Genomic DNA, 27,820 nt, shown 5'->3' with positions numbered 1-27,820 from the left:
CCACATATACTTCTCAGTTCATATTGGATGTATTTCTAAATTTAAGTTGATTTTTTGTAATTGAACAAAACAAGAATTCGAAGATCTTCTGCTCTTCATAATCATGCTTTCATTCTGGCTTATTGCTTAGTTATTTTTATATATATATATATTCCGATAATTATAGACCAAATTGTTATAGATTGTACATAGACCATATTGCTGCGGCTTTTCATCATTATAGAATTAATTTAATTGGTCTCTACCCTCCAAAAATCGATATCCCAGCTTTAAAGTTATTGCCTCAAATTTTCGCTCCTACACATTTTATTTCTGTCAGCAAAACATTTGTGAAACCAACCAAATCGGATCACTACTTATATTTTCGAGCAGCAATATCTCCGTTGATTGTAAAGCTTTCTCAACCAAATATGTTGTTTTATTCCATTAATTTCAGTGCAATTCGACTCATTATTAAATTAGCCACATTGTAGGGCAAATTGTTTCATTGGATGCGATTCAGGAATTTGAAAAGGATTTGACCAATTCATGAAATTCTTTTATTAGATTAGATGCCATTCGGCTTATCAAATTTCCCTCATTTTAGGGCGAATGGTTCCATTGCAGCGGATGCAATTCGGCTTTTTATTAAGCTTATTTTAGAGCAAATTCTGTTTACTGAGTAGTTGAGATGCTATTCGGTTTATTATTAAGCTTCCCTCATCGTCAAGTCTTTAGAATTCTTTAGAATTCCATTAGACTGCATGCAATTCGGCTTCTTGTTAAACTTCCCTCATTTTAGGGCAAATTGTTCCATTGGATGGTATGCGATTCAGGAATTAGAAAATGTCTATTGGATTATATAAAATTCCCCCATTATTAAGGCAAATTCTTTTATTAGATTAGATGCGATTCGGCAATTTAATACATTTCTGATAACTGAAATTCCATTGAAATATAATTTTAAATAAAACATTTAACTTAAACTTAAAAACTCACATGACTAATACAATCGTAATCATGACCAGACCAGTTAGACACAAATTGTATTGTTACTGCTGCGGAGGAAGTAAATTTTTCTAGTCTGAATCGAAGCCAAGTTCGAAAACACAAGAAAAGCGGTTTAAAGTTGTTGACTAAATTTTAAAGGAGTTCGCAGACTCGTTCCTGGACTTTCGCATCTTAGGGCTTCTGTTGTTTCGACTGAGATCGTGGTTGTCATAGCCATTTGGACCTATTCTGCAGGCATTTTGTGTGGGTGAGCTGAGACGGCGTTTGGTGGTGGCATGTGGATGTGTCGACGTGTTCCCACCCACAACGTAGTGGTTCTCTGGTTCATCGATCGAGCCGAGGAAATAGTTTAGCGTCGTCTCTTCGTTGGCTTCGAGGGGGGATGTCGGTGTCGTGTCATTTAAGTCTTGCAGTGTTTTGCGTTCGCGCCGTTTCTCGCACTTCCTGAGCACGCTCTTGGCATGAGCTATGATCTGTTCGTAGTCAAGCTCCAAATCCTCGTCAGCTCCGTCAGTGGCTGCTGCAATGCTGAGCGATAGCTCTTGCTCCTCCTCTTCCTTCACTTCCTCCTCCATTTCATGACAGCTGCCATCGATGTTGTTGTCCAGCGAACGATGCCAATCATAGTACCATTGGGACTCAAAATAGGCCTGCATGGTGCGTCGTCTGAATACACAGGCGGGCGGCAATGAGCGGGCGCCTCGCAGGACAAACTGCAGGCGCTCCTTGGCGAATACGCCCACCATGGCCAGGTAGTTCATTTCCCGTTCATTGGCCAGCCTTTGGATGGCATTGAGGGCGACTGTCTCGACCAGAGCCTCGTCCTGACTGGCTTGAGCGTAGGCCAGCAGCCACTCGCAAATGTCATGCTCGCCGAGATCGGATGTCTTGGGCTTCGGCGGTATTTCAGGCAGCTTGGCCAGCTCCAGAATTTGTACTATACGCGTCCGATAAGCCGCCGTCTGCCAGTCGGCTACAAAGTACTCCAAACGGTTGGGAAGCGGCGCTTGTGGCGGCAGTGGCTCCACAAATGGACGCAGCTCCTCGGGAAATTGCCGCAGTGTGTGTAAATCCTCGCCAGCGACTAGCTGAAGCCGCCTTACCGCCTCGTTATATAGTGCGACCGGGAGCTGTGGATCGGCGCGGCAATGTCGGGCCAAGGCAACATCCTGTTCGAGCGCATGCTGTAGACGGCTGAAGAGCTCATTGCCCAGACTGCCGACAAGCCACTCCCGCAGCTCGACTTGCTGCAGGATGTTGCGGCTGTGCTGGGACTGGCTGGCCAGGAACTTGACGGCACGATGGAGGAGCATAACAATGCGTTGATAGCTTCCCTTTCTGGCCGAAGAACGATGGCCGTAAATGCGATAGGCGTGCAGATTGAGACTCTGAAGCTGCAGCGTTCGGCCCAGAGCAATCTCATCCAGTTGGTCGGCGTCCTGGAAAATGAGCGCCAAATAGCTGATGCCACTCTGCTGGCACAACTGCTGCACGCGGAGGCGCAACGCCTCCAGCTGGGCAGGATTGTTGCGAGCGAAGAAGACGGCGCCATCGGCATGCAAAAGTTGCGACGCAGACATGTCCAGGCCCTGAATTTTGTGCACACACAGAGCCACATTGTGGGCCAAGCCGCGTATATAGAAGGTGCCATCGTTGGCGTCCGATGGCCCCTCTAATGGGTGGCGCAGCAGGCCACGATCGAGTGCATGCTCGAAAGGCAGGCCTTGGACACCGCTGGGTAGGGAGAGCAGCAGTTTGAAATATTTACGTTCACCCGGCGCAATGGGCAGCGATTTGCTCAGCAATTGCCACAAATCCAGCTTCAGACAATGATCGTATTCCATGCCCTCGAGCAGTGTACGATAATTGCAGGGCTCGCCCTGGCGATAACGTCGTATCATGTGGAGCGGCACCTGCTCCTTGCCCACCAGCTCGCTGCTCGACTCGCCATTAAAGTTGAGTGGCAGACGTGCGAAGAGCTCGTCTTTGTGCTGGTGCGCGCGTCGATAGCTGCGCCACTTATTCCAAAATCTCTGCATCAAACCCAATTCATAGTGGGCTCTGTGCAGCTCCTGCGCCACCAGTTGCGCAGTGATGCTGTCCAGCAGCTTTGTGTATTCCGCGGTGGCGCTGCAATGCAGTCGTACCTCCTCGCCGCAGATATCCTGCAGATTCTCCAGCAGGAGCTGATTGAAGAGCTGGTCGGACTGGCGCGCACGTCGGTGTTCGACCTCTCGTTGGAGAGCTGCTCGCTGCTCCCGTGCCGCCGCCTCCTGTTGCTGCTGCTCTTCCAGCAGCTTCTGACGCTGCAGCTCCTCCAGTTGCTGTTGCTGCTCTAACAATTTTTGGCGGTGTTGCTTCTCCTGCAGACGTTGTCGCTGCTCCTCCTGCTGGCGTTGTCTTTGCTCCTCCAGCTGGCGTTGTCTCTGCTCCTCCTGCTGGCGTTGTTTTTTCTGTCGCTCGTCTTTCGCCGCCAACAGCTCCGCCTCTCGCTGTTTAGCTCTTGCAATCTCCTGATGCAGTTTCTCCAGTTTTGCGGCCTCCTCCTCCCTCCGCCGCATCATCTCCGCGGTCAGTAAATGGTCCTCCGACTGCTTAACCGCACTAAATATTGAGGGTGCCATGTTGGGTGTCGTCGGTCTCGGGTTCATGCCAAAGATGTTGCCATTAAAGGTGCACTTTGATGTCGTCTCTGCCGGCGCCTGCGCTCTCAGTCCATCGAATATGGATGTCGGGTTGGCGGACGTCGCCACCTTTTGCTCCATTAATGGGTTGCCAAAAGCTTTGCTCTTCTGCGGCATTACCACCGACACTTTTGGCACCTTAAACAGATTATCTGTCGGTGATTTGCGTAGCAATTTCTCCGGTTGCTGCTGCTGGTGCACCTCATCCTCCAGTTCCTCCTCCTGCTGCTGATACTGCTCCTCGTCTGGCTCCACCACACCATTTTGTATTTGATCTTTGGCCGTCCAAGCGCTGCTCTTCAAGTAGCCCTGCTCGTTAAAGCTGTTGTGTGGCCGATGATTCCTATATAACGACTTTGGCGGCAGTGGTTCCCCACAAATACATTCCCCAACGCTCTGACTTCGCTTCGACTCCACCAGCTGTGAGGTAAAGACGTGAAAATGGGATTAGTTGCGAAGCAAATAGGTGTCGAGAACATCTAATACTCAAATATCATTATAATGTTAAGTTCTATTTGTGAGAACAAAACTTTGAGAGAAAGAGAGAGAGAGAGAGAGGGAAGGAAGAAGGTAGAGAGGTCAATAGTGGGATATGAATAATGGTGTAGGATTCCTTGAAAAAAACGGTATTTGGGCGAACGGGGGCTCTATATAAACCTAATAGTTTCAGATCAAATGAAATGAATGAGAAATGAAAAGAGATATATGTAATATGGAGTAAGACTTCTTGAAAACAACAGCATGTAACCGAACTGGGCCTCTATATAATCCAAAGTGTTTCAGGTCAGGAAATGAAACGAATTTCGTTGCTCACCTCCAGTTGACGCTGCAGCTTATACTCGACATCAGGGGGCTCTGCGCTCCATACGAGAACCACACGCGCATCCCAGACTTTAAGTTTGTAGTACTCCAGGAAATCGATAGCTTCTTCTTCGCTGACAAAGCCAAGCATCTTGGTTACAAACCTAACCGGCAGGGAGGAGTCCTGCAGGCGTGGAGCGCGATACGATTGAACCAAGCGACGCAAGGCGAGCACACGTAAGCGTGTGAAGTATGTGAGGAGAATGCAGGCACTGAGGTAAGTGGTTTCGGGATCGCGGACAAGCTCAAAGAAGCGCACAAAGTTAGTGTCCTGCAGAGCCAGATAGAACTTGATGGCATGCTTGATTTGGGCGCATCCTTGAAGCTCAATGGGCAGCTGCGCAATGTCCCACAGGAAGTTCGCGTCCGCTAAATTAAGCAGAACAATGTAGGAGCGGAATTCGGCCTCGCGCGGACACTGCACGCCCTTGAGACGCAGATCATGGTACATATACTTGAGGGTTTGCAAGCACTTCGTCAGGTTCTCGGCATTGATCTTTGAGTCGAAGACGCTGGGATCCTCGGCCACCAGGCGAGCGGCGCAGTGTATGTGGAAACGGGCGCATTGTTCCACTAGTTTCACAGCGTCCAGGGAGCAGAGCTCCTGCTGGGTGATCTCTTTGCGTATGGAGCGGGTGCGATCCCACAGAAAGTGGAACCAGTCGCCCATGTTTGTCTCCCGACTCTCGCTACGGTCCATAATTTCGTGCATTAGGTATGCCATGGTCATGTGAAGAACCGGCTCCGGGCGCAACTCGTGCAGCAGCGGCGTCTCCTGATCGGCACTACTGCGCGAATACTCCTTGACTGCCAGCCGATGATCGATCAGCTCATCCGAATGTGACTTTAGCTCGTAGACGGCAACCTGGCGTTGGAATTCGCGCAACACGCGCTCCTTCTCCGGGCACATGTCGGGACAGTGGCCATACGTGCTGCCTGCACTCGCTATGTCTGTGGTGCGTCGCATTTGCTGGCGCAACAGTTTGTCGCGTGCGTCCAATACGCGATATTTCTCCTCACTGCTGAAGGCAGGCTTTCGCATAATCGTTTCCAAATCATTTTTCGCACTATTATATTGGGCGGTCGAACGTTGTCGCTCTGACGCAGAGCTAGCCGTTGCTGTTGACTTTGTTGTCATGGCTTTTGTTGAGCTGAGGCCACTGCCTCCGGCAGGGGTGGATGCGGCTGTGCTGCCCCACATCGACTTGCCGCTACCATACTCTGAACGCCAGCCGGCGGAGAGTGCGCTGAGCTCCGCCTGCACCTCCGAGTCAACCCACTCCTCGGTTTTCTGCGCCGGTGTCGTCTCATTCTCCGCATAACTCATCTCAAACTTTTGCCCATTATAGTAGTTGCCCTCCCGCAGGGCCAATGCCGCTTCCGATTCGTTCGCATAGCTGACGGTGCAAGTCATGCGCCGGGGACGCAACACAAAGTTCACCAAAGTGCCGAACCGCCCGAAGTGCGATCGGGCCACATATTTATCCAAAAACAACTCAGGTATGTTCGTGCAGCTGCAAGGCGAGAATTTAAGCGCGCGAATTACAAATGGAAATCTGTATTCGACTTGATTCACTTACAGCAGAGTCTTGTAGTTGTAATCATCGCCTGGACGTGAATCTGCCATTGAGTCAAGGGCATGCGATTTAGTTGGCGTTGCACAAACAATTATAACGTAAAGGCGAACAAGTATACGGATCAGAACTTATACACTAATTAAAACAAGTCGGCAGTGTGCGCTAAGTAGAGAGGAGAGTCAACACGTGTGACTTGTGACTTAGTCACCAACACACACAAAACGAAATGTAACGACAAGCAAACACGATATTAATTATTATACGACCGACACAATGCATCTAAAGTACATACTGTATTTAGGGCTATATTTGTATATTTAAATATATTTACTGCGAATTTAAACGAAGGGTGCTTCTCACGAATTATAGCACGAATACACTGCATTGTATTTTTGACATTCTCCACTATGTTCGTATCGTGTGCAATGGGCTAATTTTAAAGATACATAATTTTCGGTTTTGTAAAATGATTTTTTATTAATTGAATAAGTTTGCTTTTAACTTTCGTTTAACTCTACAATATATATTTATGCTGTGATATTTGACAACACATTTGGCACATCTCTACTGCCAGCCATGCCAACTGACGCCATATAGGGAATGAGTATTTTGGTTTTGCGGCGAGTTGTTAGTTTGCGACCACAATTGATACGGCAAACAAGTTTTTGACATGGAGTCGTCCGGTAGTGCGGCGCGCGTGTGTTCGGATCGAATTGCGTTACATGCTTAACTTGGTTAATATACAGCATTTTGTATATATCTTCAACGAATGCATTCTAATTTTTTTTTAAACGAATTAACGCTAATTGTAGAACCAGGTTCTACTGAAACAAGCGTTTAGTGGAAGTGCAAGATAGTGTATAACAGCGAAAGCAAAACGACGCTAACAAAGCGATAGCCATAAAACGACGTTGCGACGGCAACGCTGACATAAAAACTAATAAATTTAAAGTTGGCTTGAAGAGCCTATGTGGCTGAAATAATAATAAAAATATACAAATGTTTATAGAAAACTTTGTAGTTGGGTGCAGCAGCAGTGCAAATTGCCTACGCTCGCTATTTTTTTGTATCTTTTTTTTTTGAAATTTGTTTTGCGTTTTGTTACGAAGTTTCGATGATCTTGGCCTGTTGTTTGCCTTTTTTGTTGTAACTCGTTTTATGCGCGCGCGACTACAATAACGAGCGAAACAACAACAACAACAAAAAGCAGCTACAATAACGACGAATGCGCGACGTCGACGAATGCGCGTGTGATTCATGCAAAGGCAACATAAAAAAATATAACTATGTACGACGACCACGAACAACGGCTGCAAAATGAAATACAGTAAAATATACTAAGAAAAATAATAAATAAATATTAAGAAGTAAACGTGCTCAGATAGTGAACGAGAGAGGGAGGCAGACAAAATAATACATGACGCGTGCATCCTGCATTGAGAGCGCGAGGCAAATTTAAAAAATACAACAAAAAAGAACAATACAATAGCCGCAGCACATACATACATATATGCATAGCTAAGGTGTGTGCGTGTGTATATTTTTGCTGTTGTCGGTTACAATAGTGGTGGCACTGTGTGGTACAGCTGTCAAGTGCGGAAAGCGCAGCCGCAACGTCGAGTCCTTTTTCGTTTTTGTGAGCGCTATCTCTTTCCTTCCCACACCACCGACGCCATAAATAGACAAGCACGTGTATATGTGTTTGTGTGTGTAACTGCACTTTTGGTCGATTGAGGAGATGACGCCGAAGCAGAAGCCAAAGCAAAGTATAATAAATAACAACAACAACCGCAACAGAATTGGCAGCGTCAACAATAAATTCCAACATTCCAATGCCAATCATTTGCAATGTGAGAGAAACAAAAAATATTAATAGAATCGTCCGAAACTAAACAGCAGCAGAAGAAGAAGAATTGGCCGAAGAAGTGCTAATACTTCAAAACAGTGTGCCCCATATAATTATAAAACACCAACAACAATGAAAGTTACCGTTTGCTTTGGGGATGTGCGGATTTTGGTGCCCTGCGGCTCTGGTGAGCTGCTTGTTCGCGATTTGATCATCGAGGCCACGCGTCGCTACAAGAAAGCCGCCTGCAAGGTAAGTCTTAGAGTCAAATGTTTACTTACCCTTCCCCTTACCACCGCCCACTCTGACGTTGCTTGAGGTTTAAACAGTTATGCAAATATTTTGCGAACAAATAAATGAAATTTCACAGGGAAGTCATAAATTGTCGTCAAATCAATCAAAATATTAAATAAATAATGAAAAAACAACAAAATTAAACAAATAAGAACTAAATATTTGTAATAAAAAATGATATTAAATTATAAATAAATAATAAATGAATATTCATAATAAAAAATAATATTGCATTATAAATATATAATAAATAAATGATAAATACTATAAATGTAACCAATAAGAACTCTATGCTGAAAATAGTTTTATTCTAAAATAAAAACCTCTTCGGAATCATATGTGTCGCCAATTTAGCTATTTTATCGCCAGCTCTGAAGTTTTTAAAATGTAAAATTGAATCTTAACGTTTTTTAGAAGTTCAATTTAATTTTAAAATATTTAAGTTTATATTGAAAAAAAGAAATGTGTTCTAGCTATATTTGGTATATTTTTGTATTGGGGATCGTTCAGTAAATTTGCTGCAAAAGTTTGGTGTCCTTTCAAGAATGAAGCTGAATGATAAAAAGGTCTTTTAGTTTAGTCTTATTTCTAGCTACCCCTTCCTATATTCCTATATGTAGGTATACCTAGTTGTTGCGATATATTTCTAGCTACGTTTGGCTATTTTACGGCGTATTTCTAACTATGTCTAGCAATGATTAGCTATTTCTATTTATCTCTGCCTATATATATAGGAATATTTAGCTGTTATTAGTAATTTCTTACTATGTTTTGCTATTTTTAGCCTCATGGCCAGCTATGTTTAGCGTCATCTAGCCTTGTTTTTAGCCATTTTTGTAACTCAAGTATTGGCAGCACTGCCCTGCCCTTCGTGTATGTGAGCGGAAATGCTGCACTTGAGCCTTGTTCGTAATTACAAAAAACAACTAAAAATTTGGAAGAGGGGTGCAGCTCAGAATTACATACACACGCACACACACATACGTAGATTTAAGAAATGAAGACGAACTTCGACCGATTGCGTTTAAGAAAATGTGTTCGAGTTCTTCTCTGCTGGTTGCCAGGCCTGGCTAGGTAAAATATTTGAATAATGATAACCGCAGACAGATAAAATGAAAGCATAAAAGGGATTGAAAAAACAACAACAACAACTCTAATGATACGCCACACCGCCGCCGCCACCGATCTGCTTGATAACAACAACAAACACAAACAAATCAAAAGGCGAACTCAGAAAGCAATTCAGAATTGAAACAGAATGTTGCATTGTTCATTGGATGGTTGAACTCATTTGAACCCGGCCAGCATAGTTTTGTTTTTCGGGGTAACAAAAACGTTACGGTAGGGCCTTGGCAGGCCGTGCCACGACAGGTACAAGACACAGACACACACACGTACACACAACATTAATTAATCAAGAACCAGACAAGGACAGAAACTCTTCGTCTTTGGAGGAAGACATAAAATGTTTCTAAGGGCCCGTCTAGATCGCTTATTGAAAGCAACTCAGATATACTTATAAGGGCCAAAAAAGATGAGTCTTTTATGGCTGTTGGAATGTGTGCTTTTATGACAATTATATACATATACACCGATTCCCAGCACCGGAAGTGGGCTAATTAATATATACGAGCACTCACTCATGGATTACGAAGCGCTTTTCGAGGCACCACAGCCACATCCACATCCACAGCCATAGCCACGGGCTCAGCATACCTTCGAAAGCATACATATAATTAATACCTATGTACATATGTATGTATATGCTTGTGAGAAATTCAAACACCATGTGCTCTACAAAATGTACATAAATCATTTTTCGAAGCAAACAAATGCTGTACCTTACGCGACACTATCTTTTAAAGCCAAATATTATGCCATCAATGTTTGTTTTCAAAAATATGCCGACCTATATTGTTGTTGTCTTTGTAGCATTGATTCACTGATAATCATAGCTTCGAATACCTACATTTTGTTTCGTTTACAAAATTAGTTGATGTTGAATAAATATTCGGAGCATGCTCCTTTGCAAAGTCGAAAACTATGTGGAAACATACTATATGCTTCGATTGTTAAGAATTGTTTGAAATACTCATAAGAAGGCTCTGAGTGTATGTTTTGTGCGCAGGTCTTCTGAAATCCTGTACACTTTAATTAAATGTTTCCCAACGGCATACCACATTCTCTCTAACTCCATACCTGACCCTACAGGTGGCTTGGTCGAGCTCTAAGATTTAAGGGGAAGTGATGGGTTAACTTCTTCAAAGACTACTCTTTCATTATTCAAGCATTTCCTAATTTCCAACTAGATACGTAGTTGAAATCTATAGTTTGTTCAGCTTTAGATATCGATAAAACATATAGCTTCTCGACTACACCAAATGTTTGAATTATTGTTATATTCAGCGAATTACATATAAGCTTATCATATTCTCCGCTTAGACTGACTCAGGAGAAACTAATATATACTCGACATACTTGTATATATTGTCATGTCTGTATATATGTGTGTTTTAACAGTCGGTGGGCGTTGTTGCTTATCATTATACATATGTATGTGCGCGGGGCATGCAAATTTCATGGCAATTTCTTTGTTCAGATATTACGACTACTATGGATTGGCATAAGGTGGGCTTAGCCTGAATTCATTGATCGGTTCTACTATACAATGCTCCGCCGTTCTAAATTCCAATCCACACACACACACACACACACACACACACATACACGCATACACACACTTGGGGACGGCGGTGCAACTGAAAACCTGTTTGGCGCAATTCGTAAAACATTCAGACACATATCCACATACATCGATTGATTTATAAATACATAGACATATGCACATAAGTATAATTATCAAAGCGTTTTCTCAACTTTGTGCTAATGATAGATTCTCTAGAATTATTCGATTAAACATTAAATATAGTAACTATATAAATAAATGTGATGGCATGACAAGCTTTTTAAATCTGTTGCCATTAAAATATACAATTCATACGTATGCTCCATTGGAAAGCGTAAGGCCTAATGTTTAGGAAGGATATTCAAATTGTTTCCGCACAGATAGAGTTACAGTCAATGATCCGAAGCAGTCGTCGTTTGATCAAATTAATTAGAATGACTTTCCCTCACTCGGTGGTGACGGTGGTGGTTTTTCGGTGTTTGGTGGTGCCGGCCAACTCATGACTGGCCCATGATTATGGTGGAAAGCACCACCAACTAACCATCAGAACGCAGAATGCCTGCCTCGTCCCCTGCTTCGGTTCTCTGTAAATACAGGAGTGGCCACAATGGCCCTTCCCTTCCCCTGCCAATGCAGTATAGCTCAGGAAGAGAGCTGCAGCTGTGTAAGTAAGGTGGGTAGATAGGTGTGGTGATTACTAACAGTAGCAGAGTTACCACTAAAATGGAACTAGGCCCATTTAAACGTGCGTCTCTTCCACAGAGGAAGAAATTTGTCAGCTTCCGGGTGGCCTTTTGCTCTGCAAATATGTACATAGATGGGTGGGTAGATAGGTGACTAGATAGGTAGCTACGTCATCATTCAGAATAGTTCATCAGCTGTTTCCTTAAAGAATTTTCAGCAAGATGGATAGCTTTTCTTTGCCTTGAAGTTGACGATCGGACAAACAGGCGGCTATATCGACTTGTCTTTTCATACTGATCAAGAACATACTCACACTTTGTGGAGTCTGCCACGCCTCTTTCTGCGTATTACATGCATTCCCCTTAAACTACCAGTAGTATACCCTTTGGATACAGTGTATATAAAAATGAGTTCTTCTTCCTTTGTGCTCCTGAAACACTCTTTCCGGCATTTGAATTTCTTACTCAGACACTTGAATGAAAAGTCAGCAGTCCAGCAATGTTGGGCCCATTGCCATGGCAACAATTAATAATGCTGATTATTGTTATTCTTCTTCTTGTTGTTTTTGTTGGCAGAAAACTTGACGCATCATAAACCAACAACAACACCAACAACTGCAGTGGAAGTAATAATTCTAGCGTGCAATGCCGTGCCCGCCCAGGTGCGCTGCACTACACTGCCCAGCACAATGGGCCTTGCACCCTTAGGCTCTGAGCACAGACGCAAGGAAAGTTAAATACTAGGTTGGTTCTACTGGCAACGACTCTACCTCTATATATGTATCAATCGCTTAATTTCGGTTAAGTTGTATGGCTCGGTTTCGGATCTGAGCTCCTTGTAATAACAAAACTATTCAATTACGATACAATGCTTAGAGCGCAGTTCAATTCCACAACTCAGCGCTATACATACATATAGTATATTATATACTATAGTTATATAGGTGTATGTGTGTGTGATTGTGTCTATTTATTGTTGCTGCTTGTTCAGGCGATGGCTGATATATTGGATGACCATATTGGGCAAGAAACTTAATTGAATAAAATGTTGGTTTTTCTACGTTTTTTGTTACATTTTATTGCTGCATGTAAGCCAAAGTCTAAGTGCCAGCCCACACACTCACACACACACACACACATACACATATAGAGGAGAACACCAACACTTCACTTGGAATTCATTCTATGTACATATATATTTATATAAATGTATCTATTCCCTCATGAAAAAGTTAATAAAGACAAAGTCGTACATCCATCGATCGCATCAATTACGTGCATGAAAAAAAGAAATGCGTTTCTCAATTCACGACTCACGCACGTGGGCTACAAGTATATTCTGAAATGAGCTCAGCACGCTCCACTACGATCGAAGGGGAATCAAATGCACGATGCTCGAGATATTCGTGACTCTAATTGATAACCAATATGTCTCCTCACCCCACTCCCCCTCCCTTTCCAGTGGGAACATCGTTTGTTCTACACGCACACTCGGGGCCTTCCCTAAACACACTCCCCATTGTTAAATCAATCAGAGACAGGCATGCATCTATCTACATAGAAAGGTATGCATCGTTCATTTACCATTTATTCATTACTATATAAACGCTTACAAATACATGCTCCCTAATGGCCAGAAGCCAACCTGAAGCCGAACTTCTCAACTCTTTTTGTCTTTTCCAATGAAAAACGAGCCGCACGTGTAGGAATGTGTTTCGAGTCGCAGACATCGCAGGAATCTGTTCCTTGACACGTCGACCAAGCAAATCATAGTGAGTGGCGTAACACGCCACAATCGAGAATTGAATTGTAAGAAGGCGTGCTAGCCCAAGCCCTTGTATACCCCATAATCGCCCCCTCTCTCTGCCAGGCATTTAACTAACATTAGCCTACAGAAGATTTATGATATGTTGCGACGATTTCGATCTTAATCTACATACCAGTTTTTATTAAACAGAAAAGTTGTTTGTGTACTTAGATTGATATAAACTGATAGAAGACGAACTAAAGAACAGAATTATTAGGATAAAACGACTTAGAACATTTGTAGCCCATCTTCACAACAAACTCCAAAAACTCTGGCCAGCTCTTTTGCCCCCAGTGGTTCAACGAGTCCGACGATACCACTCGTTCTTAATTTTTCCGCTTAAATAAACACACTGCTCTAACTTATTCTTTTAATAAAATGCCCTGCAAATCATGTGGCCTGGCTAGAATTGTAAGCATCCCTAAACTTACTTAAAGGATTTTTGATGAAATTTCAAATTATGGCGAGGCGATATATAAAAGGTATAAATGCCAAATTAATTTACAGAAAAGCTATCCTACTACGAGAGTTATTTGCACCGATTGTTCATATAATAATACAGATATATTTGGTTTGTAATAAACTTCATTTGCATTTGGTTGAGATAAGTCCAAACGCCAGCTTTGGTGTCCCTAGCCTCTATAGCTTAAAAGCTGTCGAGGTTCATTCAGACGAACATGCCATATCGAAATATTATTTTATTTACTAGATTGTTGAGTAATTTGAATGCTGAGCCAACTTGTCCATTCGATTTGCAAGACGAGACGAGCTAATATTTTACCCACTTCTAAATAGTATATATATTTCATATATACCTGTACATATATATCCGTACACACACGTTGCTATGACAACAGTCGGAGCCCAACAATATCAACGGCCTGCTAAGCAACGCTATTGCCATAAAAGCCAACTCGGCTCACACTGTCTCAGCCGTTTGCCAAGGTGGGCGCAATTGATTTTTCCACCCATGCCGTCCATATCGGTGTTCTATTTCTCTTCCTCTTCTTCAATACTCAATAACTTGTGGTGACGAATATGTCGAAGTGGTTTTTTCTTTACTTTCCCCCTCAAGTGAAACCATAATATATATTCTTGGCTAATAGGATGATATGTTTGTATGTAAATATATAGACATATACAAGTATTCTTATCACAAATAATACCGAGAACAAGAAGGCAAAAAGCTATGTAGAACAGCCACTTATTCCTGGAGTGCAAATGTGGGCTAGAAATATTTTTTTTTATACCAAACTATTTGAAGAATAAGTTATGAAAGAAAAGTTATGAGTTAAGAAAAAAGCAAGTAAAAAAGTGTGATGGAACTGAGATTTTTAGATGCTTTTGGAACGACCCGACGTTTTGGTTGGCCCGACATATTCTGACAGACTTGCTGACCCGTTTTATGGCACAAACGTGTGCGACGATGCGCTTTGACTGCAAAACAAATTGCGACAAATGCTCCGGTTACAGTGTTTATGCCCCCTCCCACATTTGTGGAGGTAGGTTCGCCAAAGCCAACGAAAATTTCTCAAAGCGTACATACGTTCTGAGTCTGATTCGACAGTCAGAAGTCACTAGAAAGGAAATGCCTCAAAATGACTGAAAAGTTTCATATTGGTTTGTCAATATACGAGCATTTGTGTTTTCAAAACGCCTTCTGCTTAAAATGTATATCGCTATCACCTTAAGGAATATGTACACAACAATGTGGTGTCTTCGGTCTGGTTACGCACAATATATACATTAACCTCTTTTTGATGTATAGATTATATATATTGAACTATATGTGTATCATATTTTCTTCCGAAATTATAAATAAAGTTCTAAAGCCAGTTCTCGTTTTCATGGAACTCAAATGTTCGTTTCTAGTCATAAGTTTTCTGTTAGTTTCTAGTGGAAAGCTGCAACTGCGGCCTTTGTAGAAGCATAGATTTAATTATTTTTGACCAGCAGAACATATATACCAGGACATATGCCAGGCTAGCCCTGACTATAACCGCAAAATAAGCATTAAATGTAAAATAAGAGTATCTATCGATAAACTATCTGCCTAGGGAAATGCTAAAAAATGACAACTATGCTACGCTTTTAGAAGCATTGCTTACATCAGGAAGGATATACTTAAGACAAGCTGGCCCTCCACGCGATATTCAGAAACAATTTTTGTGAAAAAACGATCGTAGTTGGCGAAGCGTCCAGGGGAAATGCTTGAAAGACAGACAACTAAGCGGCGCTTTTAGAAGCATAGTTTGGATTAGTTTGCACCAGCAGGAGATACATATGTGTAGAGGAAGGACTAACCTCGATGTAACCGCTGTATCTTGATTAGTCATCATTAGAAGTAACAAGAAAAGCTATCTGAAGAAATGCATTAAGAGAATGGACTTGAAGAGGAGCCGGTTTCTGCCTTGATGTCCCTCAGGCTTTTCATAATTTCTTGGTAGTAGAGTTCAAGTTTCCTAAAAAAATGTTTAGACGAAAGTGTTTTTTCTTTGCTCGCCCGCTAATCTGGCCAATTTGTTGTTGCTTTCTGTGTGGCCCACTTACAAGAATAATACGGCTCGAGAAATATGTTTATGAAAAAAAGAAGAAAAATTGAAGAATTCTATCAAAGAGCGTGTCATGCGGAAGCATTAACAATTGTTCTCAGCTAAGAGGGTATTAGAGGGTATAAGAGGGTGCCAGAGTGTGTCAGAGTGTGTGTCTCTTATGATAAAAGATTTGTAACGCCGATGCTGAGTAACAATTTCGCGGCACTACGAATTGTCATGCCATGACACTACAAATGAAATAAAAGCAAACAAGCAAGCAACAACATAATCAAAACAACTTTTTCAAGTATAAGCCCGCATGTATGAGTGTGTGTGTGTATGTATCGCCTGTTTATGTATGAATGTACGAGTATACATATGTATTTAGCCAGGTGTTTCCTCTAAACGTGAAATTTTATGCGTGAATCATGCGGCGGCAAAGTAAAAAGCCAAAAACAAAAACCAAATGCACAAAGCAATGACAATGACTGTGGCAGCGAGAAAACACACACACACACACACACACACACGTACATATATACTTGCTAGTAGTTGGAGAAACGCCATATTCGTATCAAGCTCGAGTACCCATGCAACAGGGTCCCCCCCTTTATAGAGTGTTTGTATATAAAATATGTATACATTTGCTTTTAGACATACAAGTAAATGAGTGTAATGTGTAATCAAACGTTCAATGTAAACCAAAACTATTGTCAGTTTACACACAAAACGGCAATTCTCGGAAGCAATTCTCTCCCGTTTCAAGCCAACATTGTTGCCGATTCGTTTTATATAAATGAAAAGACAGATCTTCAGAGATTTCTCTATCAGCTAGAGTGTTTTTTGAATGCATTACAAAAACAAACAAAACAAAACCTGTAACAAAAGACTAACCAAGTTGTTCGAATAGCTCGCTATTTTCAAATCCTTCTTCAAATACGAAATACAAGTTGCTTTCTTTATTTTTAAAACTAAGAAAACCAAACAATTATTTTTGCCAAATTCAATTTATTTTATTCAAAATAGTCGCCCCCTTCAGTGGCCTTGCAGAGTGGAGCTTAAAAGCATGTCGAACGAGTGTTTTAGCTCGTTGGCCGGGATGGCCTCGAAGAGGTTGGTTCAAGCCTTTCGGATGGCTTCTAGGGGGAGTATAAATATAATCTTGGCAATTCCCCAAAATTAATATTCTTTATAAACTACCTCTTGACATTCTTCAATTATGACTTATTTTCATAACTTTTATGAAATCAATTATTTATATTATATTTTTGTCAAAACATCAGTCACAAGTGTCGAACGATGAGCCCCATTTTTGCCAATTTGTGCTGATCAAAGCAAGAATCAGACCTAATTGTTCGATTTCAACGCAATGGATCGTTGCTTTTGAGTTATTTAATTCCATTTCAAGTAATAATCACCGAAGATTTTGGCCGATTTTTTAAAAAATAGCTCCCACTCCCAGCCAAGGAAGACAACCTCTAACTGATTTGAAAGAATCCAATGTATGCTCAAAAATCTGACTAACCATAAACAAATATCCATAGGTGGGAAAGAGAAGAAGAGCGTAGAACACATATTTTGTTACTTTAAATTTTTATGAGAGATTTTCGCTGATTTTGAAAGCATTATTGAGTATCTTCAAGATATTCGAAGCTGAAACGAAAGACTTAGGAAATGAACTTGAAGTTCCAACAAATCTAACTCATCTGCAGATGTGTTTCCTGCGTTCTCTTGCAACCCTCTACTGCTTACTGTTGAATTGTCTCATTCAAAATACTTAACAACAATTTGACAAAACTATTTGCATATCCATCTCAAATATTAAAAACTATTTTGTCGAAATATTTGAGTTATTTTTTTTTTTGTAATTACTTCTATGAACAGAAGACAAAACAAGACAAGACAAGACAGAATGAAGGAAGACTGATTTCCAGTATGACATTCGTAAAATACTTTAAATAGGTTTTCGAATTATAAATACTGTACAGTTATGGAAGAAGCTAGAAAATGGCAATCCACGCAGCAAATAAAATATAAGGGGGTTTAATTCAGAAAGTATCTTACAACGAAATATCCATAATTGAGGCTTAAGTAATGGGAAATTCTTTGAACATTGAACATTTTTGACATATTGGACTTTCTTCAAGTCCTTTAAAATTTTATCGCGTATATTTGATTATTTTGAAACGAAATTGTAATCAATTAAAATACTAAAAATTTGACGCATTTTTTTAATAATGATGTTTGTTAAAATATCAACAAATCATATAAATTTGTCGATTTTCAAAGTATTTAGTCATGCGAAAGTGCAGCCCTTTGTTTCGGATTTAGTGGTTTTGGGTTAAGTCTGCCCTGACTATCATTTAATATAATTTCGCGCAGCAAGACTCTACTTATTACCAACATTCTTATACTGGAACAATATATCACTTGTCAGTTCGTTGACTATCTAAACAATTATGTTGACAGCTTTCGAGTGCGAGATATGTGAAATATTTCAAGTAGAAAGTTCTTAACAGAGCACGCCATTGTGATAAAAAAAAGGTACCTACAACTATTCACTCAAACACACATAAACATAAGCCCGTTTAATCCCGATCAGTGACTGTCGTCTCGTAATCTGAGATCCCTGAATGGGGTAAAGCGAGTTTAGAGTTCTGTTTGTAACGCATGGAAGGAAGCATCACAAACAGCACAATAGATGATCATCACGCGTCTGCTTTTGGTCCAACTGGATCTGGCTAGAACTGGATCTTAATAGAAGGATATCTCTTTCCTGAAAATCTCCAGCCATATGATATATCGGAACAGCACTCCAATATAAAATGTATAAGATTTAATTGTGTGTGTCTACCTGGATATAAAGCTTGTGAATAAATATAGTAACTCCAATATACTCTAAAGAGTGTACATTCTTCTGTGTTTTTTTCGAGCTTGTGCTTTGGGATGTGCCTCTGAACAAAAGAGTTCTGAGCGGCTGAGTTTTTCTTTGTTCTCTCTACCTGTTGGCTCTCAGAAATGGATCCGAGTCTGGTTACACATTTTATATGCAGACAATAATTTCTTTCTCTATCTGATTGCGTGTGGCGTCGTGCTGTTGTTGTTGTTGCTGCTGTTGTAGTAGGGATTGCCAGTTTGATTGATGGATTGATTGATAGGCTGTGGTTAGGCACTCAAATCATTTCGCTGCCCTTCCTCTATAACTATAAGATTTATTTCTTTTGTTGTTCACTTCCTCATCCCTATATAAATATTAAGATATTTTGGTTCATTATCTGCCAATAAAGATCAACTTTTATGACAAAGTTTGGGGAAGAATATTGATATACAAATGGGATGATGTCAAGAGGCTGATTAACTGCCTAGCTGTTTGAATACTAAACATTAATAAGACGCTCTCAGGAAAAGGTAGACATCATATTTTTGAGGCGCTGCCAACTTTTCATTGACACGCTGCCAACGTATTGTTAAAAAAATTAATAGGAAAAGCTTGACTTAAATCCATGTTGACTAATTTGTTATGGCAACTTTTAATTTTGCAGAGTTGCCAACCTTTTATTTTAATTTATTAAAGCGCTGGCAACGTAGACAGATTCTGACGGTTTTCAAAATATTAAGTGAATTTTATACAAGAGTAAAAATAAATATACTTTTTCCGTTGCGGAGCTGCCAACTTTTAAAAAAAATATTTTTATAGTTAGATTCTGCTGGTTTTCAAATCATTTTGTGGAATTTGCACGAAAGTAAAAAGACATACACTTTTTCCTTTTAGTTACTGACATCTTAATTTTTAAGAAACCGATATTTATTTTGAATAAGTTTTTCTCCATAAAAAACCAAACTCTTACGAGACTGCGCTCTATCCAATGGCTTATTAGTTTCCTCGACTTCTTGATTGATTGATTGAATGGTTGACTGCCTTGAAAATGTAACGAGAGGCGCACTTTTCAGCGCTTCCGTCACCACCACCTGTTGATGCTGTGACACTTTCGCCCGCCGGCGATGTTGCATTTGAGGCTTTGCATAAGCAGGCAGCTCGTGAGCTCTTGTTTTGCAATGAACTTCAGGCTTCGCTTTCCCCGCTTTCCGGCTGTGCCCCGTGTCTGTTGGGCCGGCTTAGTGTTGTTAGTTAGCTTAATCATTTGACTTTGTAGGTCTTTATTGTTATTGTCAAAGTCTTTTATTTCTTGTGCGTGGCGGAAATCGAGGTACAAGAGTATAAGAGCTTTGTTGCGCAACATCCGATTGGTAACAGCTATAGCTGATTTTTGCACACACGAACAACAGTGGCTATTTGTTTGGCAGCAGCTTATCATACATTTTAGTATTTAAAGATGAAGTAACTGAGGGAATGACTCTTATTTGCTCCAGAAGTATATTTTTTATAAGCTTCCCAGTTGAGAGTTTCTGCAAGAAATATGTTTTACTGCCAATTTTTTAAATTTTTATTTCCTACACAAGAATATTTTATTTCCTTCCTTAGTATCGATTACTTTTCCCCCCTTAAAGTGCTTAAATATTTTCCCTCAAAGCTATACACGATAAATGTGTGTTATATTTGGAATTTAATTTGTGAAGGTTGGGATTTCATTTTCTTTTAACATTTCGACTCCGATTGGGGGAAATTTGATGCAAAGTGTGTTAAGTGCTTAAATATTTTCCGCCAAATAGATAATGGAATCCATTAGGGCTAGGAATATGTGTTATATTTTGATTTTGGACTAGCTTTCCATTTTCTTCTGACATTTTGACCACCACTTGGGAAAAATTGGATGCAAAATATGTTTAGTGCCTTAATTTTTTCCCCCAAATATAGAGCTGCTTAAACTATACAAATTGAGTAACTTAAGGGATGCTTATAAACGAAATTTGACCGCCGTGGTATAATCAAATTTGGAAACAGATCGTAAATGTGTTTCCTATAATTTGAGAACGGTATTAAATAATGAACAAAAAGTCAATGTTATGGGCTTATGCTATACGCTTGGTTTTAACTTCGAGTGCTTCAATAGGCGCCACATTTTTCTATGAAAAAGTTTTTAGTTCTGCGAACAAATCAACAAAGTCTTGACATGTATTTTAAGAAAGTTGACATCAAATCAGTTTTTCCAGGGCTATTGGACGATTTATTTAGTTGAAGCGGGGGCTTCCCCTCTAATGGGTTTTGCCTGTTGCTTTTCGCTGTTCCCGACACCGATTGCGGGCACGTCTCATTTCACCCGCGTACGCGTACCTTGTGCGGCTTCCTGCGGCACATTCGAGCGCCCCTCAGCACGCCCACCCCTGAGCTCGTGTTGCACGCCTAAGTGGATTTGTCGTGCACTCCACTCGCCTGCAAGTCTGCGGCCATATGTCATACATGACTGTTTCTTTTTTGCCACCGCGCACCAGTTGGCAACTAGAATTGGCAATTGTTCGCTGGCTGGCTGGCTGGCTGCCTGGCTGGCGTGTTTGCGTTACATTTTTGTGCCCACCTTCAAACGAAAAAATGGAAAATGTTAAATGAATAATTGCTTGGAATGTCAACGACTTGATGAGCTGAAAACACTATCGATAGCTTCACTTATTCATAGCGCAGCAGAGAGTAGTTTCTTGGCTTGCCAGCAATTGAGACTATAGACAATAGATATTACTATAGATAAATGTATCTAATGAAAAAGTTTTTTCGCCCAGAGCGAACCAATCTGGGAGCAATCTTCTATCGATAGTACATAATGTGTAACTTGTAACTATCGATAATGTGTAACGACTATCGATCGTGTGTTTGCTTCATCGTATCAAGCTCCATTCGTAATATCGATCGATAAATCGCCTTAGATCTATCGTAGTCATCGTGGTACAAACCATATACATACGCGTATGTAATATAACCTCATTATATTTAACTACATTCAGGTTTTGGGAAACATAACAGGAGTCAATTTTTTTAATCTTTTATATAATATTTTTATACATATTATTATTATAGTTCTTATAAAAAATTTGTTTCGCCCGAGGGTGGAAAAAGGTATAGGCTTAAGTTCGCAATCTACGATATACCCAGAAGAAGCATGGTATATTGTCTGAGATACGTATGAGATACGAATATGTTGCATCGATATAGTCATTTTCGTTTGAATCTCGAGAGCTTTTGAACATTAATGTATATATATTCGAGAAATTAGACTTGTCTTATCCATATGGACATAGAGTTTTATTCAAACCATACATATGTATGTATATAACTTATTTTTTTATTATTTAATTTTTGAATAGAAATTGTGTCTTGAAGCAGTTTTTTGATTTCATATCATGTTATAAGGCTGCGATTAAACATTGTCAACGGGCTTAGATTAATTGTTCACTTCTTTTTGTATACATATAGACAGCTTTTTTTTTTTACAAATGTGGGGCCAAAAAAACCAGCTTCAAATCTGTAGAGTTGTTATCTGAAAGAAAAAGAAACTACTATTGTCCGCAATGTTCAATTTGAATAATTCGGGATGACTCGCCAGTAAGGAATGCGACTTCAAGTTGTCGGCAATCCAGCGGGACGGGAGCGGTAGTGGTATACAGCTTAAGTGGCAGAAGCTGGCGCAAGTAGTTCCTTTTAAGTAATGAAACAACAATAAGGTATTGGAGGCAGTGGGAAGTGCGAAATGTGCTTCATGTATGTATGCCGCCATTGTATTAGAAAAATTGAGCACAAAAAAAGAACTAACTACACCTGCTAATAAATGTATTGCAAGTGCTAGCCTATTTGGTACCTAGAGTCGTCTAAACTGCCGTACACCTGACTCATATGCATACACACACACACACACACATCTAGACACACCATATAAATTTTTTCGGTCGCAGTTGCAGTCGGCGGTTTCCATATCTTATCGCATATTTTCACTCGAAATGTCAAATCAATTAATGTTGCAAGAGTGACGGCGCAATTATAACAACAACAACAACAAAGTTGTACAACTATTGGGGTAAATGGGCCACTAGAGTGGTAAAAACAAAAACCCAGATTATTTGCTGCATTGTTTGCTGCATAAAGCGGCATATCTTTTCAACTATAAGTTTACGAATAAAATGCTGCAGTGCTATGCCATCAAGAATTTAATTTACGTATCGCACGCAATACGAACTTGAATTCTATATGTGTATGTTCTGTTCTGTTCAGGCCGATCTGCCGATATAACCAACCATTCGTACACACCACACATTATTTTTGAACCACAAAAAGCTTAGATAAAAGCGCGAGTCGGCAAACTGTTGGCTTTCAAAGCTTAGCACATGCAGCAACCAGCTGTGAGTTGTGCTTCACAGACCGATAGGTGGCGCTTGCTATACTTTAGCTTTGTTTGGCAAATTTCGAGCTATTAATTGTTAATGAAACCCAGTATTTGTTAAAAATATAACTTTATTATTAAAATATAATTAATTTAACAAATGCCGGTGCAGTTCCAACTGAAGCCAGCAATAATCGATATTCTCTCCGCAACTCGGTAGTTATAGAGTTGCCCGCTAGGTGCGCGTTCGATATTTTCTTAAAAGCTGGCTCCAATAACTCGTAAGCTTTTTGATTGTACGTTACAAGAGCGGCTTACATTTTAAATCTTAGTTTTGTTTTATGTTTCTTCATATTTAAATTTTAGTTATTTTTTTTGTGTTTATTTATACTTTAATATTATTAATTATACTTTGGCATTTTAATTTTATTACTTTAATTTTGCTTTGTTTTAATTACTTTTGTTTTATTTTATTATTTCTGTTTAATTTTATTATTAATTATTATTTTATTTAACAAGTTGAGGAGTAGATGTAGTATCCAATAGTTCAGATCTTACCACCACTTTACAGATTAAACGAGTCATTAAATTGCTGAGTAGATGCGATTATGCTTATCACATTAAAATCGGAAACTAAATATGAGAGCGTCCAGAATTGCTAATTTGTTAGCCGATACAACAAAATTGATGTTTCCAGCTCGCAATTTGTAGCTAGGCTGGTACTAATTTTGAAAAACTATTATTATTAGACTTTGCTATAAAAAATCATTCAAGTGAAGCCATTCTTTAACTGCAATGCCCATCGTCAATCGGAGCAAGAAGTGATTAAGTTCTATGAACAAATATCTTACCGAAAATTTAAAATTAGGTGAAATGGTGAATGAACTGCGACTGCGATGATTTGTTTGTTTGTTTATTTGTGCTTGAGTTTCTGTTTTTTTTGTTCGTTTTTTTCCACTCTGCGATGGCAAAACAATGGACCAGTCAGTCGGTCAGTCAATCGGTGGTCAGCCGGTCCACACCGGCTGAACACAAACACGCGACTTTTTCGAGTCCAGCTGAAGTGCCCAAAACCCATTCGGACATATAGCAGAAATGAAAACTGAAAATAAACAAAAAGCGAACGAAACAAAAGCCGAGGCTGCAAAATGAGGCAACATCCACCAGCCAACAGGCAGCGAGCAACGGAAGCGTCCAAAACAAAGCAACCTAAGCTTTAACAACAGCAGCAACAACAACAAATAATCATTAATTATTGCTGCCCCTGTTATTAAAACACATACCTTTTCATGTATGTACTCCCTTGTATATCCAATTATAGGTACGGCGCCGATTGATTGAGAGCGAATCAGATTACAACAATCAGTTTACAGATCTGACACTCAAAACGTAAATATGTTGCATTCTTAATAGTAGTTGCTGCCTATCGAGTGGTCTGCAGAACTGAACATTTGTACTTCGAGATCTGATAACTCCAAACCTTGGGCAACATTAGAGGTGCCCTTTTTTCATGATTTTCTTTCCCCGTAAATTGAAAGGGTGTATAATTACGTTTGTAATCTTCGTAACAGACAGTGGGAAGTGTGGCAGAGCTCTTTTTTCAGATGACCAATCTATATAAAACTGCCCGTCTGTATCAACACCAAAAACTCCTGAGCTGTAAAAGATAGAGCATCGAGACATCAAGACCGAAAATTTATATTATATTATTCATCATAATGAAATAACTTTCTATATATGATATTTTAAAGCTCTTTAAAAGTAATCACCATCTTCCAAATTCTTCTCGTCAATATCGGAGCATATATGTATATCACATAGTTTGAGCTCCATTCCGAGCTCCAAACAATATGTTTTTCTTTAACAAATTTTGTAAGAATCAAATTGTATGTTTCCCTGGAATTCTCAGCAAAATCGAACTACTATTTACTATATAGTAGCTTCCAAAAAAAATTATGTTGAAACCAAAAAAAAATTTTATTTATGTCAATATTTCTGGGAAAGAGGGAACTAACTTCACTTCGAACCCAAAAGGGTTATAGGGTATTTAATAGTCGAGCGGCTGCGACTCTTAACATTCAATTCGTTTTACATTTGAACAAGAGGAGTTAGCATTTGCTGTTGATGCTCTCTCTCTCTCTCTCTCTCTCTCTCTGTCTCTGTGTAACTTCCTCCAGTTCTTCTTCTGAGATAAACAGAGCTGTGCATTTTCTCTCTGGTTGTGCCCAGGTAGTTGGTTGAAGAAAGGGTATTGCATAGCCGTTTGCGCTTGACCTCAACACTTACGATTTAGCTGGAGCATTGACTTTGTTTAGACCGCTGCCTCATTGCCTCACCATAGGTCATTAGTTGCCGCACTCTTTGTGCTGTTTGTTTCCTTTGCCGTTTAGCAGGCGTCCGAGGCTTTCGTTCCCCCCCAGCAGCACTAATGTGCCATCAATGGTTGTGGTGGCCTCACTTCGCAGTCAGTAGTACGAGTATTTACAGGTTTGCCTTTTGGAAATATACTTGTATATATACATACTTGTATATATTTTTTTGCTTTTCCACAAACAATGGCTCGAAAGTTGCAACACATGTTGCGCTTCGCTGGTGCTGCAGAATAAGAGGAGGAGGGACTGCAGAAAAGTATGTAATAAATGTATTTGATTTGATGAAAGATGCGGCTGCACAGATACATTTTTAATTTATATTTTTATATATGTTTAATTGGACCATAACGTTGGCCAACCCCTGAACTTGAAATACCCTTTACTATACATACATACATATATGCTATAAACCCAATGATTAAATATTGCTTTAATAAAACCTTTTGCATTTTCGTTATTTAAAATTATAGCTTTTGTACGAAATGAAGAAAAGAGTTGAGAGATCAATAAAAAATCAACAAACACAAAGATGTTTTAAAAATTTCACAGCAACTAACTATGAAAATACACACTTTGTTCATAATTTCTGACGCACAATATTTGACGTTTCTAGGAGTGCATTTGTATTTATTTTTCTATCCACATCCAAAATCTGGCGGATATCTGGTGTTTTAAAGAACGCATTATTCATATGACAAATAATCTGCCTAAAGCAATTCTCGAAATACTGACGAATACAATTTTGGCGATTTTAAGTAACACTTTTAATTTTACTTTCCAAGTGAAGGCATCTTAAAGAGTTTGCAATTGTCTGTTTAGTCAACACTTATCTATACCGAAAGTTGCAAACTAAATAGTCAGCTGTTTTTATTGTTACTCTCCTTCATAGTTTTTTTTTTTTTGTGATGTACATACTTTTACTTTGCAGAATTTTATGCTCCGCGGTAGGGTGATGTTACAGTTGTTGATATCAGACGAATAAATAAATAAATAAATAAATAAATAAATAAACTATATTAAACCAACTGACTAGTAAACAGCAACTTTATTATGTAGAAAAATGCTCTTAATCTTTTTTGTTTGTTTGTAAATCTTTAAGCTTTATTTAAGATTTGTTCTATGTTGAACAATTATTACATTTTATGATAACTTTGACATTTTTTAATCGTGTTTCGATTTGTATTTATTTATAAATGAAAGAATTGTCAATGTTACGAATAATTGGCATTAAACTAGATGTGAACCAGTTCTCAATGTTTTGACTTCATTTTGTAAATGCTGAGGCGAATGCATTTGTTCAAATATTTTGCCTTTGCGTCACGCTTGACAAACCTTTTTTTATGTTGAAGCGAATTTTTGTTGTGTTTCTCCTATTGCTGTTGCTGTTGTTGTTGCTAATGGCCATTTGAGTTCTGGCCATTTCCACATGCCATGCCAGTTTCCAACAGTGAAGCCCATTGTGGCGCTCAAACTGCACAGTTTTGCAGCCCAGCCTAGCTACTAGCTACCTGGCTAGCCAGCCAGCAATGGCAACAAGTGCAGCCGCACTCTCGCGATCTTGCTCACAGTCTCTCTCACACACACACTCTCGCTCACTCGCTCTCTCTCTCGTTCGCTATGTTTTTCACTGCACAGCCAGTCGGCAACGGCGGCTGCTGTTGAATTGTGACAATCGCAGTCCATTTTAGTTTCAAAGCGAATCGCAAACGCAGCGTACCTCGTCGTCCGTCGTTCGTTCGTTCGGTCGCAGCAACGCCGCCGTCGGCGCAGCGACTTGTTGGTTTACTTATGTACCTACATACATACATGATGCCAACGTGCATACATACATACATATATGTACTTACCTGTGGGTCGCGTTACGCAGTTTTGTTGGCGGTTAATTTAGATTTTTGTGCTCTTTTTTTTTGCTGCTGAAATAGCGAAAATATTGTGTTTGTTTGTTTTGTTTCATTCATTCGTTATTGCCAACCAACCAGCACTCGGTGACAAAATAAATAAATAAATAAATAAATAAAAGAAACAAATCAACCGTGTGTTTGGAAGAAGAAATTTGCAAAAAGGACTGGAAAACTTTTGAAACTTGAAAGTGGAGAAGTGGTTAGGAGTTATAGTTTCGTGTCCCGCTCGTTATTATAATTCATAACTGATTGCATTCTGATGAATCTCATCTACCCTTTATTATGTAAACTTTGGCAACAATTACGGCCAATAATGGCTC

At 39.9% G+C, this 27,820-nt stretch overlaps 2 protein-coding genes across 6 annotated transcripts in view; one reads left to right on the top strand and one right to left on the bottom strand.

Moving 5' to 3' along the window:
• Nucleotides 1-858: 858 nt before the first annotated feature.
• On the bottom strand, nucleotides 859-6,350 carry LOC115633286 (protein xmas-2). The gene is made up of 3 exons (XM_030530695.1): nucleotides 6,116-6,350; nucleotides 4,489-6,049; nucleotides 859-4,094 (listed from the first exon to the last, which is right to left on the bottom strand). Exons 1-3 carry the CDS (start codon nucleotides 6,160-6,162, stop codon nucleotides 1,116-1,118), a joined length of 4,587 nt encoding a protein of 1,528 aa, XP_030386555.1. The 5' UTR covers nucleotides 6,163-6,350; the 3' UTR covers nucleotides 859-1,115.
• A 465-nt stretch (nucleotides 6,351-6,815) lies between these two features.
• LOC115633268 (partitioning defective 3 homolog) overlaps nucleotides 6,816-27,820 on the top strand; it is a 38,475-nt gene continuing 17,470 nt past the window's right edge. For 2 of the 5 annotated variants that reach the window (XM_030530677.1, XM_030530675.1), the window contains exon 1: nucleotides 6,816-8,210. In XM_030530677.1, the coding sequence (XP_030386537.1) occupies nucleotides 8,091-8,210 (120 nt within the window). In that variant the 5' untranslated portion in view covers nucleotides 6,816-8,090. Of the gene's footprint in view, nucleotides 8,211-27,348; nucleotides 27,390-27,820 lie in introns of those variants that run through there. The other 3 variants (XM_030530674.1, XM_030530673.1, XM_030530676.1) reach the window with 2 other exon arrangements.

Source organism: Scaptodrosophila lebanonensis, unplaced genomic scaffold (genome assembly GCF_003285725.1).
Source record: "Scaptodrosophila lebanonensis strain 11010-0011.00,11010-0021.00 unplaced genomic scaffold, SlebRS2 tig00001418-arrow-arrow-pilon, whole genome shotgun sequence".
Taxonomy (NCBI): Eukaryota; Metazoa; Arthropoda; class Insecta; order Diptera; family Drosophilidae; genus Scaptodrosophila; species Scaptodrosophila lebanonensis.
Note: the sequence above shows the minus strand (reverse complement) of the source record. Positions and strands in the feature narration are given on the sequence as shown.

What these genes read in the sequence shown, in the direction of transcription:
- LOC115633286 (XM_030530695.1), bottom strand. Translation starts at nt 6,162, where the DNA reads ATGGCAGATTCACGTCCAGGCGATGATTACAACTACAAGACTCTGCT. An exon ending in TACAACTACAAGACTCTGCT is followed by an intron (nt 6,050 to 6,115) that starts GTAAGTGAATCA and finishes CTCGCCTTGCAG; the next exon opens with CTGCACGAACATACCTGAGT. An exon ending in AGCTGCAGCGTCAACTGGAG is followed by an intron (nt 4,095 to 4,488) that starts GTGAGCAACGAA and finishes TTTACCTCACAG; the next exon opens with CTGGTGGAGTCGAAGCGAAG.